Genomic DNA, 15,666 nt, shown 5'->3' with positions numbered 1-15,666 from the left:
ACCAAAGGATTCTCCCAGAGCATTCCAGGGAGCCTCCAAAAACAGCCCTGAACAAGAGTCAGATCAGCCAACTCCCTTATATGCAAGCTTTCCTCTAGTCTTCTGACCTCAGCTAGCCAGCCTCATTCTTCCGAGGGGAAATGCGTCGAGTACAAAACGTTGTGTTGCTTAAATCTCTACCAGCCTGATTTCTAAGGACTTGTCAGAATTGGGGGAGCAAGGGGCCGGGAATACGCGACACTGAATCCGTGAAGCTGATCTTATGGCAACTTGGATTTAAATGGCAAATTGGCTTCATTTAGCCAGTAAAGGTTGAAACAATTTCTCCCCACTGATGGTGACCTCGGGCAGCCAAATGGAATCTGAAATATAACCAGGAAGTCATGGAATGGTTAAGATAAACAGCATGGCTGTGTTCACATGTAATGCTGAGCTCAAGCCATGACTTAGCATGAATGTGTGAGCTCCCATGGAGGACAGGACAGTTGCTTTGCTCTTTGCTTATCTTTTTAGCTCAGCAGCTAAGCCAAGGTTTGGTTTAGTGTGTTGTCATAGTTAAAGCTCTCTCCCCCTTACCCACATGCTGTAAAGCTTAACCACAATCTCAGGTTCCAATGACACACTAAGCCAAACCTTGGTTTAGCTCCTGAGTGAAAAGGACTATGGAAGAGCAAAACAGCCAAAATTTCTTCCCTAGCAGACAACACAGTTGCACTGTCCCATCATAGCTTGGCTTACTGTGATGTGTGAACCTGCCAGGTCAATATGTGTTTCTGACCAGGGTGACACAACTAGTTCAGAGGTGCTCCAACGCATAATAACCATCTGTGTGCTGTGGAAGCAGAAACTTCAGGGATATCTGTGTATAAATCAGGAAAATGGAGTTGCACCTTTGCACAGCTCTACAGTCCTGATCCAAATACGTATAATGCCCCCACTATGGCTCTATGTATGTACACACACTTGATCCCAAGATCTAACACAAAGTGTCAGACGGTCCTTCCCTGGCGCCAGAGAAAAGACATCACTGCTTACCTTGCTGCCCAGGTTATGGGTATGCGGTGAGTGGCATAGACAGTGAAGGAGAGGGGGCAGGAGAGTAGCCGGGCCTCTTGGGAGAGGCAATGTTTTCGGTTCCCGTGAATCGCGGTCTGGAAGTCGGCATTGAATGTGTTGCAGTAGAGCCCCACCAGATCCAAGATGGAGGCCGTCAAAGCTTCCACAACTTTCTCTGTAAGGGGGGTGGGAATTGACAGAAGCACTTTGAAACCTCACAAATATGCCCCCACAGAGCAAATATGCTTGGCAGATACTCTGACAACAGGAAGGCCTGCCAAGTTCCAACCTTCAAAGTTGCTAACCCTTTCTGGAAATTCCCTATGACTCCTATAGTTCCCTCTCTGCAGGGCTGTCATAGTCTGCAGCTTTTCCAAAAAGAAACCAGCATTTGGCACCAAGAAAAGTCCTGTGTGGGTTATACATATTAAGATAGCTCCATAAATTTGCTTATTTTGCGTAATTTACTCTGCTTCTATTAATCTGAAGTGAGCAAGCAGCTATTAGGGAAGTTTTTAATGTTTGAAGTTCTATTCTGTTTTTAGTGTTCTGTTGGGAGCCGCCCAGAGTGGCTGAGGAAACCCAGCCAGATGGGTGGGGTATAAATAATAATAAAATAAATAAATTATTATTATTATTATTATTATTATTGCAAAGCATTGACGCCCTGCCTCCTGGTCATCATAAAATCTTGCTCAGCCTACCCACAGGCCTCTACATGACTCTGCATGCATCCATTCACACGACTCCCTTTACAGCTACAGTGGAAAGAGATTTGCTTTCTTAAAAAGGCTGCTTAATTACCATAATTTATACAGGTTACTGAAATTGGTTTTTCTTGCAGCAGAATTTGAATTAACTTAGCAAATAAATATTGGTGTATATGTGTTTGTGGCATTTCATTTAATAACATTTTATTTTTTTACTTTATGCCACCTTAATAATGCATTTAGACTGAAGTACAAATCTAAACAATAAACTATAAATTATACATACATGTATATAAATGATTATAAACAAACATTTATAAAGGTGTACAACTGGCAGGGCTACAGGCGCTGCTGATGAAGTCAGCATGCATCACTTTGTAGCTCCTACACAAGTTACTTAATCCCACTTCTATCCTAAAGTTTATTCCTTTACTCCTAAAGTTCCCTTGTCTCCATTAAGATAGGGATACCAGAAGACAAGCACAGATAATAGAATTTCAGATTTGGAAATATCTTGGGGGTCATCTACAGATACAAGCCCCTTTCCTCTTCTCGGGACAAAACCCAAAAGCTACCATTTGCCACACAGGCCAAAACATACAGGTCTCTACAGCGGCCAAAATTGTGGAAACATTTTGGAAAAAGTATTATTTCCAAAGTCTGATGGCTCGTAACACCACTTTCTTTGGAGTAATGCCATAAAATTATATACCAGTGGAAAGATAATTTAATGAAGAATGCAATGCAACAAAAGTTGTTCAATTATCTGTATTCTATCAAAAGTTATAGCCAAATATATGGTTTTGCCTTGTGTTGCAAGAAGTAGCTTGCCAGTGGGTGGGTGAGGATCACTTTCCATTGGTAAAACGGTCTGGAAGGATGTCTCTCATGGTCTAAAGGGTCCTACACCTCCTTTCAACTCTTTTTTATATAAAAAATCATTGCAGAGGTTCCTGTTCAAGGATCTCCCACATTATGTTTACTTTGACCCTGAAGCGCAATCCCTCCAGGTCTTTTGTGTAGTTGGGGCTTCAATATTTTTGAAAATCAGGTCTGAATTTTCATTATTACTAGGAAACCACCCTGCTCTGAAAAGTCTGGTTAATGGAATAGCAACTCTAGGGACTCAAGATGTCTAAGCTGAAGATTCAAAAGGCTAATGATGATGATAATTTGTTCAATAAATAACAGTATGCAATAATTGGAAAAGTGCACTTGGGAGGCAGTGGAAAGTAAAAAGCCTTCAGAATTCAATAGCAACAACAGGAGAAGAGAAATTATTACCTCTGTTTTCCCTCATGGCCAAAACCTTTGGATCCTGCTCAGGAAAGAGAAACCAGAGGAGAAATATTTTATGAAAATCAGACTGAAAGGCAAGCAACTCTGAGCAAACACTTTATATAACATATGTCAATATATTTCCACTCCCAGCAGTTCAAGCTATCCAACTGTGGGAATAGCAGCTACATTTTCCCAGGTTTGGAGAAAATTCTAACCACTTTATTGCTTTATTGTAAAATGTGTGTTCCTTGCTTCTGTCCAGAAGCTAAAAAATGGACTTACGATCAAAAACATTTTAAAAGCCCCCAATAAAATAAAATTCCAGAAGATACACACAAAGCCCATTAAAACAAAGAGAAATTCAAGATCTATTTTTTAAAAAATAAATAAATGAAACTGATTGAAAATCCATCCACATAATTAAAAAGCTTTCTGAAAAGGGGAAAAGTCTCTGAATGTTCTCTGAATGCAAAGAACAAAGGACCTAGGGAGTTCCAAATAGCTGATCCACTGCTGAAAAGGCTCTACCTTTTGCTGCAACGGAAAGCACCAGCCAATGTAATGGCACTTTAGGCAGATCCAGCTCCTGAGAATGTACTGGAAGAGGGCATTTTAAAATATGCACTCCATATTGGACGCAGCAAGGTTATCAGCAACAAAACTGTCCAAGGTCAAATTAACACGCAAGGTTTAAATCAGGTGTGCTCAAAGTCAGTGCACAGTGTGAATGCAAAAACTTTACACTGGCTAGAATTCACACCTGAATTTTTGTCCACAGCTATCTTGCCTTAACAGTATTCACATATGGCAAAAAAGAGAATCTCAAATGTGCTTTTTAGTGTCAAGTGTGACACTAAAAACTAAGTTGTCACAAGGGCACTTTTTGTCCTTTCTTAGCTACATCTTTTTAGAAAATGGAAGAGTCTGCTAAAATAATTCTACTCTCCTCTTTCTCTCATATTTAGCTTAGGCACTCAGATTAAATATTGCTGCTTCCTGACACCAACTTCTGCTTCTCACCTTCTGGATTTTGGGCTGCATGCGAGACGGACAGGGTGGCAGTTGATTCAGGGCTGCAGTGATCTCCTGGGACTCCACAGCAGCCAGAGCATTGCAAATGGCCATGACAGACTGGATCACTCGTTCTGCCTTCACTTGGACGTCTCCCTGGATGAAGAATTGAAAGTCTCATGTCTCAAGGTAACAGCACATAGAGCAAAACACAATGTGCCACCTCAAAGAGTTGTGCGTATAGCCAGCATCTAGGGCATGGGGTGGGAATCAGCAGCCCTCAAACTGTTGCTAGACTACAACTTCCATCATCCCTGACCACTGGCCATGCTTGCTGGATGTGATGGGTGTTGGAGCCCTACATCTGGAGGGCACAGGTGCCCAACCCCTGATCTAGGGTGAATGAGAGTAGTAACCCCGCCATAAATTTACTTCACTTATCTACCTCTTCCTTAACTGCCTTATCACTAAACCTGGCTTCCCTGGACATAAACTCGGTGATTATTCTGCAGTAAAATCCCAGTACCTTGTGTGAGTCTGACCAAAGAGAACATAAAGAGGAGCCTATCAACTCCAGCAGATCTTAGAGAGCTGCTCAACAAAGCACAAAAGAGTTTGTTCATACTCCTTTTACCCCAAACTCAACCAATGTCATAAAAGTGGAAGACAAATGGGTCTTTATCATCATCATTTCCATATCGTGGCCACCAGCTCTGCATCTTAAGATTGGATTTCAACATAACAGGATTTGGAGAAATAAAGCAGCTACTCTGTTGTGTTCAAGCATGTCCTGATGCACTAGTGCAAGTAATAGGGCCTTGGACTTCCGTTCCAAAGTCCTGCTTTGATGGAAGTACTGTCCTAACGTCAACACCAAGTTTCCTGGAACCCATGAAGCCATTTGATATTACCAGCTCCTTCCACCAATATAATTTCAGCCTGGGAACCTCAGAACAAATAGGTAGAAGTGCCACTAAGGGGCACTGTTGCTTGTTGCACATGAAGCTCTATAATCCATTGGATTGATAAAACTCTGCAGTATATGGTTTGCAGGGGCAAAAGAGTCAACAGTCAGCACTATAGAGGATGTAGAAGAATGGGCCTACAGTTTTCCAGCTGCACTGCACATACCGCTAACTTTTTATTATTTTTTTCATTTGGAAGGAAGGATGCCATGCTGACAATTGCTCTAGCAAAAGCTTGTGGAAGAGTGGGGTTAGGGCCAGAAAGAGGAGCCCGGCTGGATCAGCATCCTGTTGTCACAGTGACCAAACAAATACCAATGGAAAGCGCGCAAGCAGGATGTGAGACAGCAGCAACCAGCTCTCCCTTGTTATGCCCAACAATTGGTATTCAGCCTATGACACGGTAGGTCAGGGGTCACTAACCTAAGGCCCATGGGCCAGAAGCAGCCCGCGGAGGTCATTTGACCGGCCCACGAGCTGCCCTGGAACTGAGCTGCCCACTCACGCACCGCGCTAAACCGGCACAGTGCGGCGCGAGGACTCACTTCCGCGGCACCAGAAATTGCGTCTGCGCATGTGCAGACACCGGAAATCACAGGCGCACGCACAATCCAGCCTACAAAGGGATCTCCACGGGACCAATCCAGCCCAGGCAAGATAAACCTTGCCAACCCCCACTGCAGGTAGTACATACACAGACATACATTTCCATACAAACGTGCAGGAAGGGAGAAATAATCTAGGACCATGCAGGGGGAGCAAAATCTTCAGAGAGTAGTAATCTAGCTACTGGAACCTAGAAAGCTTTTCCTTTTCCCTGCTCAAAAACCACAGGATCAAGTAACTTGTTCATTTCTCAAATGTGTTATTTTCAGGATCCATCGCACACCTCAAGATTACATACTAGTGAACTACATTCCATTCAGCTGAGATTTCCTAGATAGCTTTGTTATGACTCACCTCTTGAAAGGAGAATGGTTTCTTTCTCACACTCACTCTCTCTCACACATACTTTCTGCCCCCAGTCATGGCGATCTGACTGCAAGAGGGTGCTTTCACAGATAGGGACCAAACTAGTTCTTGTTCCAATCAGTTTGCTAAAAAGCCCTTCACCTTCATCACTAGAAAGGACCAGACAATCACACAAAAGAGATGTCTAAAGGCAATTCTAGCTGCTCAGTTGAATATATTATCGTTCCTGCACTCTAAGCTAGAGTTCACAAAGCTAAGCTAGGACTTGAATCCACTACTCCTGATAATTTTTTGGAATTATAAAGTGCTGGCAACCTCAGTGTTGGCAATTTAGAAGGTTGTCAAAGTTTCCTGCTTACCCCTTTCCTTTCGCTAAATTCACTACTCCCAAGATCTAAAACACACATTCTAATCTCTACATTAAGTGCTCGATAACGTAGAGGTTTCAAAATGGAAAAAACCCCAACTCTATATGAATCCCTTTACTGTCATGCGAAATTTAACCTTCACAACGTCTTGGGTTTCTTTTTTGCCTACCTTCACAAGTATGTTTTTGGCTGTATTTATCGCAAGGGAAGGGAAACTGAAACAAACAGTAGATAGGAACTTGCTGTTAAAAGCTGCTGACAATTTCAAGATTAGAACCTGGGGATCACTTCACTACACCCTGTTTGTTTTCTGCTCTGATAGCAAACGCTGCTATGCAGATCCGCCTCTTGGCTGTAGTCCCAAGCACACTTGTGGCTGGCAGCCCTCACCTTACGCTGGGAAATTTGACTCTCATGAAGGATTCAAGACTGGAATGAGGAAGAGGAGAAGCAAGCAGTGGACTGTCAGATGAGATGGGAGAAGTAATGTTCAGGGCATTTATTTTATAAAGCAAACGTCACTCTAGCGAAAACAGTAAAAAAACAAACTAGCACCTTATCAGCTTGAAGCAGGAAATGAAACAATGTGAGCAACATAGTGAAATGGGAAGGGCCTGGAGGAAACTGCAACGTCGAAAAATACTTGCATTGTCATAAAACCCTAGCCTATGTTTTCACAAATACTTTCTATCATACAATGGTCTGTTATATTTGGCCTCTTCAAACGTACCTGTGATGCCCATACCAGGTGCTATATTGCAGTAGTGACCAGCAGGGCAGCAATGCTGATCTGGCTTCCCTATGCCATATGCCCCTGCCACTTACCAAGAGGGAGAGGGTGGCAGGGAGCTTGGCAGGGAGCTTGGCAAAGTGTGGGCACAGTGCCAGAAACATCGGATTGGCTCCACTGCTGTGCCCACACCATGCCAAGCCTCCCTCTTGTTAACCGGCAGTGGCAGGAGCCTTAGGAAAGCCAGCTCAGCTACACAGGTGGGTTTATGCTGCCCCACCAACCGCTACTGTTCACTGCCAAACAATATGGTGGGTTTTATACCAAAGTGGGTGCAGACAAAGCAAGTGCAAAGCTATGTGCTTCTTATCTCACTGCTGCCAAAGAAGACCAGGAACTGTAGATATATCTCAAAGAACATGGGGCAATGGTTCGAGCTAGGAGGAAAGTGATGGGAAGACTGGCGATCAGGGTGTCTCAGGGAAAGTGGTTGAGAGTTACTGGGTTCCCTATCATAAGCTTCCTTATGGATGGATTTCATAGCTTGAAGATGCCAAAGGTGTAATGGTTACATCTAATAATATTCACCAACACAGAGGCGTTTGCAGCACACCAAAGCCATATGCATAGTTCAACGTATGTTCAACCACAACATTAACCCCAATGCTATCCTCTCACCTCCACGGCTAGGAATGCATCGACCTCGTTGTGGAAGGTATCGAAGAGGAGACTCAAGGCCTGCCTAGTGGAAGAAACAACAACAGACAGCTTGGCACAGAAAAAGGAAGCAAATCACGGCTGTTACGTATGGAGGAAATGGATCTCTGTAAAGGCGAGATCTTAAGCAACAGCCCAAAGTCATTGGTCCATCTAGTTCAGAACTGGCAGTGTCTCCCGAGATTCTCAGACGGAAGACTTTCCCATCCCTACCTGGAGATGCTTGGCTTCAATTTGGGACCTTCTGCATGTAAGCCATGCTCTACCACTAAGCCAGGGCCCTCTCTCCCAAGAGGCTGGAGGGAGTTCAATATGGAAGGCCTAAATTAAGAACTCCAGCACTGGGTCTATTTTTGTTTCACTTTGGTGGGGGTTTTTTTGAGGGGGCACAGTGCTTTTTTCCTAGAAAAGTAGGTGCCAGTACTCACCATAAAGTTGTTACAGTAAGTGCCACACTTTTTAACAACAACAAAAAGAGGTGCCAGTACTGTGTACCCTTGAGTACCCTCTTTAAAAAGCACTGGCCTTACATAGGCCACCCGAAGTATGCTGCTGCTGCCACTCCATAAAATCACAGAATTGCAGAGTTGGAAGGGACCACAAGGGTCATCTAGTCCAACCACCTGCAATGCAGAAATCTTTTGCCCAATGTGGGGCTTGAACCGGGGACCCTGAGATTCTCCGTTCATCTTTACCTGGTGATGGTCTGCTTGATTGGCCTTTCCTGGAGGTGAACGTAGTGGTTGAGCGTGGAAGGACTCTGGTCATCGTTCACCTGCATACGTGAAGGTTAATTACTCACATGCATCTTGACTCCGTTTGCATGTAATGCTAAGGAAAACCATGGCTTAGTGTGAATGAGGAAACGTGCAGGTTCCTGGAGCAAAATCGCCGCTACTGCGCTCCTCCCCTGGTCCAGCTGCAGCTAAGCCATGGGCTGGCTTAGCATTACTATTATTTTTTTATTTATTACCCATCATCCACCCTAGGATCTCAGGGTGGAAACAGTTCAAAGCAACTTAACAATCACAAAAATAGTGCAGGTCATAAAAATATACAATTCAGGTGTCAAAAGCCAGAGTTAATAGGTACCTCTTCAGTATTTGCTGAAAGCTGAACAGTGAAGACACCCCTCTGTGGGGAGGGGGTTTTGCAACTTAGGGACTGCCAAAGAGAATCCCCTCTCCCAGACCACCCCCCTTCTGGTTCCACCCACTTTTAAAACCCGAGAGTTACATGGAAGGAGAGGGCCTTTCAGTGGTTTAACACTTCTGGGTACAATGAGGTCCTTTTAAGGAGGAGGAGCAACATTGCCTCCTTCAAGGCAGATGGTACTTCCCCCTTCTCCAGTGAGGCATCAGTCATTCCTAGGACCCACCCACTCAACCCCTACTACTGGCTCCAAGAATCCAAGATGGGCAAGGGTCAAGGAGGCAGATGGTTGGCTGTCCGTATCCTTAAGCTGCAATATTTGAAACAGATCCAGTATGGATGGGACAGAGAGTGCTCTAGATGCCACCATTGGACCTGCAACCTTAGGCAAGATGGAGAACATATTCCATCTGTACTAGCAATGGCAGAGACATCACACAGTTCTGTTGCTCACTAGCAAGCAAATACTTACGGTCCTAGCCAAGTCAGTGCGCACAGCCTTCCTCTTCATCAGCTGCAGCCGGATATCAATGTCAAACTTCCTGCAGTGCTGGATGTATTCATGACTTCCCAGTGGATGTTTGCTGGAAGGATGCAAACACATCAAGAAATTGTAACTAAATGGCTTTTCCCCCTGTGCTGTATGGAGGATAAACCAGGCAGGAAAGAGCAGATTACTTGGAGCCTCCAGCACCTAATATAGCCTAGATCTGCAACTGCTTTGGCTTGAAGACACTGGGTGTGTCAAGTAATCTTTATATACTTCAGTTTTGCTCCCCGAGAATCAGAGACCTACAAATTCCATAGCTAGGCTTAATTAAATGTATATACTTTCCCCCACCCAGTGTAAAAAATTGCAACACTCAAGAATGTCCAAAAGAAAACTCAAAAGCTTCAGGAATGACAAAGAATGAAAGATTAAATATAATATGTACATCAGGTGAATTCTAAAAAATGTTTAAGCCTGAACTGCAACAATGATAAAAATGTATTGAAGCGGAGAATCTTCGGGAGGCAGATTAGCCAAATCACAACTTGAACACCTGGCTATTTCTAACTGCCCTGCAACTTCCTTGTAACTCATGACCTCTCAGCACAGTCTACTTAAGACCCACATGCATCTTTGCAAACCTAAATCTGTAACATAAAGCCCTGGAGCCAACCTCTGAGCCATTGCCTGCGATTCTAATGAAACATGCCCACAGAAGCAGCAAAGCCATGCTGGAAGGGCAGTGACAGAAAGGAAGTCTGGTCCTTTCACCTGCCAGAGGAAAGGGTCAATTCTTATCTACGTCGAGCCTGCATCCTGGCCTAGACTAGGCACAGCTGCCATCACACAAGAAAGCCAGTTTGCAGAGGCAGGAGAGAGGGAAGGGGGGGGGAGTGCTGTGTTTTTAAAGGGAAGAAAGAAAAGTAGAGTAATAATAATGAAGCAGCTCAGACCTCAACAGCTGGAAAAAAGAGATAGCCAAAAAAAGAGAGTCAGGAGCACCCACAGTACAGTCACAAAAGGAAGATTTTGCATTCATTTTCAGGAAGTGCCGCAAGGCATTCTTATTCAGGTTGGCTTGTAACACCTGCCCCTAAGCAGATAGGGAATTCCTGAAAACATTTAATTTGGACCAGGCCTGGAAGGCCTCCTGCTGCTGCTCTCCGTGGCTTGCTCTGCTGCCCCTCCTGTCCTGCCACACATCCCCACCCCCATCTATTCTGTCATTTTAGCAAAAGGGGAAAGAAAGTGTAATTGCAGTTAGTGGGCAAATGTGGGGTGTGCTTCTCTTATATTCCCTGATCAACTCAGGGAGTGAGAAGGAGGTGACAAGAGCTAACAGAAAAGCAAGGGGCCTTGGGAAGGACCACAGCTTGGTGTTACATCACAGGATTTGCCTGCAGATGGTCCCAAGTCCAGTCCCTGGCACCTGCAGTTAGAAAAGAATCAGGTAGCAGGTGATGGGGCAAGACCCCTGAAGAGCTGCTGCCAGTAAGAATAAACAATACTGGGCTAGATAGACTGCCTGGCCTGCTTCAGACTCTGGGAAAAGGGCCACAGCTCAGTGGTAGAGCATCTGCCTTGCATGCAGAAGCTCCCATGTTCAATTCCAGGTAGGGCTGGGAATGGTCCTTGTCCAAAATGCTGGAGAGCTGCTGCTGGTCAGTGTAAAAGATCTAGAGCTAGGTAGACCAATGGTCTGCCTATGTTCCTACGCGCTTGCAAATATGTGTATGTGTTCAGTGAAAAGGAGAATCTATCACTGTTGGTGCTTGTGCAATTTAAAGTGTTTGTCCCACAGAAGAAGCCTCCCTGCCTGGCTGGCAGATAAAATTCCCACTGTTTATATTCTCAAGGCTGCAACCTGAATGGGTGTGGGCACTTTGAAACCTATGAAAAGAAGGATCTGTATATTTTATGAAGATTTATTTCCGTGTGTCTCCTGTAGGTGGACTCCCCCCACCCACCCCATTCAACGTCCCTGCCTGGTATCTGGGCTCAAGTCTGGGCTTGTCAGGCAACCTCTCGAGTCTGAGCTACATGAAGTTCCAGAACTTCTTTAAGTATTTGGCATGCACCAGGAATGGTTGCTTTATATATCTGAGAGCCAGTATCAAATGCATACAGTGAGATGTAAAAAAAAATAAAATGTTAGCTTTTGTCTACAGAAGGGCACTTGTGTCAAAAGCTGAGGGAAACCAACGGCGCAGGAGACTGGAGTTTGCGAAAACCCCTCACCTTCAATCGTGCAGATCAGAGCTTAGTTAAAGGCAGAGGCGCATACAGACATTCTGAGATAGATGTACAAACTACTGCACAGAATCTTGAACAGAAGCAACTTTTTGTTTGTTTGTTTGTTTGTTTCCAGGAGGCGTCAGCTATGCAGAATGCTGCCTGCTAGTCTATGTGAGATTTAGGCACCTTCCTGTCTCCTTGCCAGACTGTGTTGAGTGCTGATTCACAAGCCACAGCTACTCTTCCCACTCACCCTGATCCATGCTTTGAGTTCCTTTATTTTTAATATTGCCTTCTATGCGGGGACAGGGAGGGGATTAATATATATTTAAACGGATAAACATACCAGGATTTTTTTAGAAAAAGGGGTAAACAAACAAACTCAACACACAGCCTAAGAGCTCATCCTCACAACAAAGAGAAATCAACAGTCTCTTCTTGAAGGAGACACGTGTATCTCAACCCCAAATCCCATTGAAGTCTATAGGATTTGGACAGCATTCTAGGATTTAAATGACCATTAAATCAATTTGTGGGAGCAGACATGTCCTCCATTTCCACATCTGTCCTGCCTTTTAGCTGACATGTACAAAATGTTTAAATAAAAGCTGTCACTAGTTTTCTAACATGCTATCCAATGCTTCAAAATCTCTCCTTTAGAACTGGAATTGAAATGCAGTGCTCAAAAGGTTTTATCGCTCAAACAAATTAAAACATTCACGGGAAAATTATTATTACAGAGACTGGGATTTGTTCATGTGATATGGCCTGGACGAAAACCTAACAAATTCCCCCCATTCTAGTGCTGTACTATTTTTCTGAACTTCATAAAATCATTATGGAATTCCAAATAAGCACATTTAAAAATACAAAAGATAACCAGAGCTCTTTTGCTTTTATTTCTTAGACTGCTTTCAGCAAATCCAAAAACATGGTACTTGCCCCAAGCGCATGTGGTTTGAGAATAAAAGCAATTTGCTAGCTAACTGCCAAGTCAGCAAAAGAAGCAACAAAATTGTTGCAGTGCATCAAGCTGAAACTGCAGCAAAGTTGTCCTAGGGGGAAGCTGCCTGGAAGGAGGGGCCGCCAGTTTACAACATTACTGCAGGAAACAAAGCCTTGCTCTTTTTGCCATATATTCCCAATGTAACAATTGGACTGGTTACTAAAACCATTTCAACTGTACACTGGTAACAGCACTTTGTCTATTTCAGAGACTGTCACACGCAAGAATAAAATAATTTGGCCATTTGCACCAACATGGACAGAATGTGGAAAGCCTGTGCTATGTCCCTTTGTGCTTTATAGCTAGCCTTTTAGTTGCTAACAGCTTGCCTAGCACTGTCAAACAGGATCTCACGGCCAGCTTTTGCATGTTTCAAAGTACAGTTATCAATTGTTCTTGATTTCATTGCTTTATATATTTTTAATTTTGTTTTGTCTATACCACCCTTCATCTGAAGATCTCCAGGCGGCTTGCAAGATAAAAATGCAGGATAGAAGCACAAAACAGTTAAAACCCAAAAAAATACCCTCCTCCCAAACACATTTAAAAGGCTGTAGAATATTAATCAGCCAAAGGCCTGGTTGAAGAGGAATGTTGTTGAGATTTTTGTTTTAAAATCAAGCAGTACATACGGTAAATTTGATGAAATAAATTAAATAAATCAACTCCAGGTGTGAAGGAACTTTGCCTGTGAACCCCTGGTGTCCCTCCATGCTGGCGTGAGTCCCCAACCACCACATAGCAGGAGCTTTTCCTTCCCTTGCTATTTATTTTGGCTCCAACACAGTGGAAGAAAGCCAGGCTCACCATTGCTAGAGAAGGACGGTAGCTGCACTCTTCCAGAAAGCGCCAAATGGCTACCATTTTTAATTGCTCAAATAGTACTGTTGTGATGTAGTGTCGCTGCAGGGCTTTTCTGGACAATTTCACTGGTGGCCAACCAGTGTCCCTCACTAGATGAGGGCTGGGAAAGGGGGTGCAGGGCAGCTGTCCAAAGATGACAGCCTTACGTCATCCTCCTCCAGTTTCTATCTGGTGGTGTGAAAAGAACTGAAGGTAGGCCTGTCAAAAAAACAACAACCTCTCTGTCTTCAAGAAGTGAAGAATCCTGCTGCGCAAACAATGAAGGGGTTTGGGGAGGCTTGTTTGGGGAAGACGGGAAGCTCGACTGCAAAAAAGAGGAGATTTCCAAAGTTCTTTTGAAGGCGCTGCTGCAACAGAGCAGGGCATTTGCACACTAGCTCATTAGAGAGATTTCCATCCGGATGGAAGGTCAAGCAAGGAGCATTTCTGCTGTCTGCATCCGGCACTTTGTGTCCTGCCAAGAAGGCAGGCGTACAACACAGGCAGAGAGAAGGGTCAGCTCATTTCATTTCAATCTACGTGCGGAAAGGGGGGGGGCATAGCCTGCGTGCCAATTTGCACAGGGAATGCCTGCATTTTTGAGCTCGGGCAGAGATTTTGTAGGCCCGTAAAAACCACCAGTTTTATTCATGTCAAGATTATTGTGCTAAGCTTCCCAAACGGATACAATAAAATTGTGCCCCTATGTTGCGAAGCGTAAGTTTTAAAAGCCAGAGGGCGCGGCATTTCTTCTTCGTTGACAGGAGCCATGAGGCAGCGCACATGGAATATAGTTCTACAAGGCTGTCTTTCTAGGAGAGAAAGGGGACTGAACAGGGCCTACTATACACCAACAAAACTCGCCCTGTACTCAGGCGCTACAGGCAGCATGGCCCTTGCACCACGGCCCTGAGGGGAATTTCAGCCCTCCAGGTCTTAAAAGCAGCCTGAACTCCCACATGTTGAAGAAAGCTGTCTTAAGGACCTTAGGAAAGTTTGTTTGCCTCCTGCACATGGTCTTTGAACCCTAACAGGAGGGTTCTCCACAGGGATCGGGAGCCAGAATTCGTTGCTTCTACCACCGTGGCTACATCTCACTATTACAGTGGTACCTCGGGTTACATACACTTCAGGTTACATACGTTTCAGGTTATAGACTCCACTAACCCAGAAATATTAGTCTCACCCCTTGCCTTTTCCTGTAAGACCCATTACAGTCGTTAAGAGTCGTCAGCAGGCTCATCCCAGCTATCTGCCAATCTCCCATCCCCACCACCCTTCTGAGTAATACCCCTCCCTACCTTCTCACTATATAGAAGGATCTGGCAACTTCTGTTTCAGTGTATCTGAAGAAGTGTGCTTGCACACGAAAGCTCATACCAAGAACTAACTTAGTTGGTCTTAAAGGTGCTACTGGAAGGATTTTTTTATCCAGAAATATTACCTCAGGTTAAGAACTTTGCTTCAGGATGAGAACAGAAATCGTGCAGCGGCGGCGCAGTGGCAGCAGAAGGTCCCATTAGCTAAAGTGATGCTTCAGGTTAAGAACAGTTTCAGGTTAAGAACAGACCTCCAGAACAAATTAAGTTCTTAACCCAAGGTACCACTGCACTTGTTTACAAGCTGGGAAGCTACAGCCACCTGGGACTAAGAAAACAGCCTCCAGGCAGGCTGAAACCCATGAGAACAAATCAGGGACCCAGATGTGCAGGAGAGTACACAAATATGAGTAAGGTCACTATGGGAGGGAGGGGTGGCCAGGAAGCATTATGTGCAGGACCCAATAGCCATTTTAATTAGTGGCTGGATTCAAACAGAGTTGTCTACAATCCCAGTCCAGCTCATTAATCACCAAACCATTATTTGAACAGCAAGGAGATGGCCACCCCTCTGCAGCCTATGCAGCCACCAGATGCCTTGCTAGCTTGCACTTATGATATAGACTGTAATTCATGAACAGGCCTTTTGCTTTCCTTAAATACGGTGCCAGATGCCTCTGCAAGGAAAAAAAGAAAGAAAGAAACTTAAAAGGGGGAAAAACTCACGGCGCCTGTGGGTTCTAGGTTGGCAGTGTAGTTTCTACTCATCTGATATAAATTTCTTGTTTCTGCTTTTAGTTAAGGCATGTTA

The 15,666-nt window shown here is 44.3% G+C and overlaps 1 protein-coding gene across 1 annotated transcript in view; it reads right to left on the bottom strand.

Moving 5' to 3' along the window:
• PIK3C2B (phosphatidylinositol-4-phosphate 3-kinase catalytic subunit type 2 beta) overlaps window positions 1-15,666 on the bottom strand; it is a 97,447-nt gene that overhangs the window by 43,282 nt on the left and 38,499 nt on the right. The window contains exons 6-11 of the mRNA XM_081009956.1: window positions 9,435-9,546; window positions 8,506-8,585; window positions 7,772-7,835; window positions 4,068-4,214; window positions 3,051-3,084; window positions 1,036-1,231 (exon numbers count right to left, since the gene is read on the bottom strand). Coding sequence (XP_080866082.1) covers window positions 1,036-1,231; window positions 3,051-3,084; window positions 4,068-4,214; window positions 7,772-7,835; window positions 8,506-8,585; window positions 9,435-9,546 — 633 coding nt within the window. The remainder of the gene's footprint in view (window positions 1-1,035; window positions 1,232-3,050; window positions 3,085-4,067; window positions 4,215-7,771; window positions 7,836-8,505; window positions 8,586-9,434; window positions 9,547-15,666) is intronic.

The sequence above is a fragment of the Podarcis pityusensis genome (assembly GCF_964106645.2).
Source record: "Podarcis pityusensis genome assembly, chromosome: 6".
Taxonomy (NCBI): domain Eukaryota; kingdom Metazoa; phylum Chordata; class Lepidosauria; order Squamata; family Lacertidae; genus Podarcis; species Podarcis pityusensis.
The sequence above is the reverse complement of the archived record's forward strand: the minus strand, read 5'-3'. Positions and strand labels throughout refer to the sequence as shown.